At 56.2% G+C, this 3,935-nt stretch overlaps 1 protein-coding gene across 1 annotated transcript; it reads left to right on the plus strand.

Moving 5' to 3' along the window:
- The first annotated feature begins 452 nt into the window (after window positions 1-452).
- LOC100216999 (uncharacterized) lies at window positions 453-3,370 on the plus strand. The gene is made up of 8 exons (NM_001359532.1): window positions 453-745; window positions 894-953; window positions 1,045-1,116; window positions 1,200-1,321; window positions 1,413-1,553; window positions 1,700-1,807; window positions 1,912-2,173; window positions 2,821-3,370. Exons 1-8 carry the CDS (start codon window positions 563-565, stop codon window positions 3,211-3,213), a joined length of 1,341 nt encoding a protein of 446 aa, NP_001346461.1. The 5' UTR covers window positions 453-562; the 3' UTR covers window positions 3,214-3,370.
- The last annotated feature ends 565 nt before the right edge of the window (window positions 3,371-3,935 follow it).

Below are 3,935 nucleotides of genomic sequence, written 5' to 3' on the forward strand. Positions count from 1 at the left end.
GGAAGTGGCGCGACCAACTGGGATTTGGGAAGAGCACACGCGGACTCGCGACTTGATCCATCTTGGCATCCGATCAGTAAAGACGACAGGCATATCTGTACCATGGATTACGGAACAAGAACGCTATGCTTTTGCTCTACGACGTCGAAGCGAGGGCACCGCACCGACGGACGATCAATTTTGTGCATTAACGCCAACTTGTCACCGGAGATACGGTATACAGTTGTTTCTCATGTATGAAACGGTGATGATATTTTTGTATCCATGACAGCGAGTCAGCCACAGACGCTCTCGTAAAACTTTTCCGAAAAATATCCTCTCTTTTTTTCATCAGACCAGAGTCACCAGACATACAAGAAGTTTATCGGGGAGAAGAAAATTTCTCAATCATCAGGAGGGAGAAGGGCAAAAATAAAACTTTAAAAAACTACAGGAAAGTGCACGCAGTATATTTTAAACAGCTCCCCTCCCCCTGCTCTCCCAGCCCCAGGAGGACAGTCCCGTTCCAGTCAGAGCGCAGCCAGTTCCCCCGGCCCCTCCCCCCTCCCGCTCGCCGGCGGCGATGGGGCACGGCGCGAGCTGCAGCCGCCCAAGCGAGGAGGTGGACTTCTTCGGCGCGGCGCAGTGCGGGGACACGGCCCGCCTCGCCGCCGCTCTTCGCTCCCGCCCCACCTTGCTCGCCCGCACCACGCTCTTCGACCGCCTCTCCGCGCTCCACATCGCCGCCGCACACGGCCACCTCCAGGTACGAACTCCGAAACGCCAGCGCCAGCTTTCGATTTCTCTCAATCTCGCCCACCTGTCTCCTGGTTTGTTTCCGGCATGGATGCTCGCTCACGACTTCGGCGTGCGACTGCTTAACCTTCTTCTGTTTTTTTTTCTCCTTCCTTCAGGTGGTCTCCCTAGCATTAGATCTTTGCGTGCACCCCGACGTCGTTAACCGCCACAAGCAGGTTTGCTCACTGCCGCCGCCCCTGCTCCGCATCCCCTTCCCCTCTTCCCCGTTGCTCCAGCCTGACACCTCCGGCCTTCAATTCGCCGCAGACGGCATTGATGCTCGCGGCGATGCACGGGAAGACCGACTGCGTCCGGCGGCTTCTCGACGCCGGCGCCAATGTGAGCCTCTAAACGGAAGTTGCAGGTTATATCGGTTCCTCGAGTCGGGCTACTAAATGGCGTTTCCGATTTGGATGGCGCAGATCGTGATGTTCGATTCCTCGCATCGGCGGACGTGCCTGCACTACGCGGCCTACTACGGGCACGCGGACTGCCTCCGGACCATCCTCTCGGCGGCCAAGTCCGCGCCGGTGTCGGAATCCTGGTTGGCCTTTCCGTCGCCCCGGAGACACCGCCGTCTCGCCGCCGCCGCTCTTTGGCCCCTTGCTAATGCGTTCTCAGCTGTGGAGGTGCAGGGGGTTCGCGCGCTTCGTGAACGTGCGGGACGACACCGGGGCGACGCCGCTGCACCTCGCGGCGAGGCAGGGCTGGCGGCGCTGTGTCCACGTCCTGCTCGAGAACGGCGCCATCGTGTCCGCCTCCAGCGGTGCCTTCGGGTGAGGATTCGTGCCCTGCGCCCCTGCGGCCCTGCCTTCTATCACATATCATGTCAAACAACGTATTTTTATGTGAAAATATTCGCTCCTTTTGAGGAAAGTTTCGTGCCATACGTTTGATTCGACTGCGCGCTCCTGCACTGCAGATTCCCCGGGAGCACACCGCTACATTTGGCCGCGCGCGGCGGCAACCTGGACTGCGTCCGGCAACTGCTCTCCTGGGGCGCCGACCGCCTCCAGCGAGACTCCGTCGGGTGAGCGAACAAATGGCATGAGAGTCGGCAGTGGCAATGTGGCATGACGCCGGCCGCCTGTAATGCCGAGGCAAATGCTGATGCGGCGGGTTCATTTTCTGCAGGAGAATTCCGTATGAGGTCGCCGTGAAGCGAGGGCACGTCGCGTGCGCGGCGCTGCTGAACCCGTCATCCGCGGAGCCCCTGGTCTGGCCGTCCGCTCTCAAGTTCATCAGCGAGCTGGAACCCGACGCCAAATCTCTCCTCGAAGCAGCCCTGATGGAGGCCAACAGAGAGAGGGAGAGGAGGATCCTGAAAGGGACTAAGAATGCGTTGCCGTCGCCACCGCACCACGATGACGGCGCTCATGACACCGCCATTGCCGAGGTAAATTCCGAGTCCTCCGTTGGCAAGTTGCATACAGATATGTCTCTTTGTTGCTGTTCATCATGGCGCCTGGTCTTGGTATATGATTCGAGGAGGTAAACTCCTTTTGCTTTGCCGATCGATATGATCACAGATTACTGAACTGAGTCAAATCCCAAGTGTCACCTGCACTGCACTGCACGATTTAGAGTTTTAACACAGACAGAGTCACTTGCTCCAACACGTAGTGGCACTATAAACAAGCATCCTTGTTGATCCCAGAGAGACAAATGGCACCTTGAAAAGGGTTAAACATGTGTATACTAAGGAAGCCTAACCGGCAGTTGTCAGCGCCATGGCTACTGCCACAGTGCTACGGGCTTCTGGGTTCTGGCACTATTTTAACGCTGTGCAGTGCTTATCGGTAATGGCAAGCCTCGCACATGTTTGCCAAAGGGCGGGCAGCGTAGCGCATGAGCGCATCCACTTGCTCGACTGGCCCATTGCACATCTGAGCAACAGCGCCAATCCATATGAGCTCCACATTATTTTAAACGCCACCATGCAAATCAATGTACGATTACACATGCGCGATCTTGGTGGTTCCCCCATGACGCGGATCTTGTTCGGAACTGACTAGTAGTTGGCCGCCGCGCCCCTACGTGCAGGCGAGCGACGCGGAGGTGTGCAGCATCTGCTTCGAGCAGGCGTGCAGCATCGAGGTCCGGGAGTGCGGGCACCAGATGTGCTCGGCGTGCACGCTGGCGCTGTGCTGCCACGCCAAGCCCAACCCGGCGACGCAGTCCCAGCCGCTGCCGACCTGCCCGTTCTGCCGCGGCGGCATCGCGCGGCTGGTGGTGGCGACGCGGACGAGGGCTGGCCACGACGACGAGCGGGACAAGCTGGAGTCGCCCAGGCACCGCCGGTCCCGCCGGTCCATGAACCTCAGCGGCGACGCGGGCAGCACCAGCAGCACACTCATGGGCAGCATCGCCTCGTCCATCGGCAAGATGGGCCGCCGACGAACAGATAGCAGCGAGCAGGTCGACGACAAGCCGTAGCAGAAATGCAGAATCCTTTCATGCACCCGTCCATTCATAATCCACGTGAAATCTGTCGCCGTCGTGGCCGCCGCCATCCCATCCCTCCAGGAACGAACAAGCCTGTTTTTGTAGATTATTTTTGGCAAATGAGTTATTCACCTGTGTAGATTCATTCAAGAAGAGCCAGTCCTGTAGCTAAGCTTTGATCCGATCAGCGATCATCCGAATAAGCAGCCCGTCCTTCCCTGGCAGTGGCAGGCCCCATGCGGCCATGTGATAATCCGTGGATGCGAGTCTCGAAAGGCTGCTGTACATGTCTGATTCGCAGAGGTATGGCCCGGTCTGCTAATGAGAAGCCGGTACAAAAATCCATGTGATTGATTGCCCGGGGCTGCGGCGCTCAGGGTTTGGCCTATAGCAGCCCTCAGCATTTGTCAAAATCCAGTGAAGATCTTGGTTACTGTTCTGGATAGGAGGAAAAGGTCTATTTTACCTTCTCTAGCTATCGCAAAAGTTATATTTTTCTTAACTATTAAACCGACCGAACGCGTGATCTCGCTGTTTCTGTTTATTAGTATTTTTCTCCTTTTTTTTATATTTATTTTGCAGTAAATTATAGAAAATATAAAGAGCTGCTAGTTGCATTGGAACAGACAGCTTATTCATTTGGCTTTAATTCGTACCGTCTGTTACTGCTTCTACAGTGTTTTTATTTCTATAAATTAATTCTATCATATTTA

Source organism: Zea mays, chromosome 9, assembly GCF_902167145.1.
Source record: "Zea mays cultivar B73 chromosome 9, Zm-B73-REFERENCE-NAM-5.0, whole genome shotgun sequence".
In the NCBI taxonomy this organism is placed as follows: Eukaryota; Viridiplantae; Streptophyta; class Magnoliopsida; order Poales; family Poaceae; genus Zea; species Zea mays.

Excerpts from the sequence above, each read along its gene's own strand:
- LOC100216999 (NM_001359532.1), top strand. The coding sequence starts at position 563 with ATGGGGCACGGCGCGAGCTGCAGCCGCCCAAGCGAGGAGGTGGACTTC. Across the intron at positions 1,554-1,699 it reads GCCTCCAGCGGTGCCTTCGG|ATTCCCCGGGAGCACACCGC; the intron begins GTGAGGATTCGT and ends CCTGCACTGCAG. Across the intron at positions 1,808-1,911 it reads CTCCAGCGAGACTCCGTCGG|GAGAATTCCGTATGAGGTCG; the intron begins GTGAGCGAACAA and ends CATTTTCTGCAG.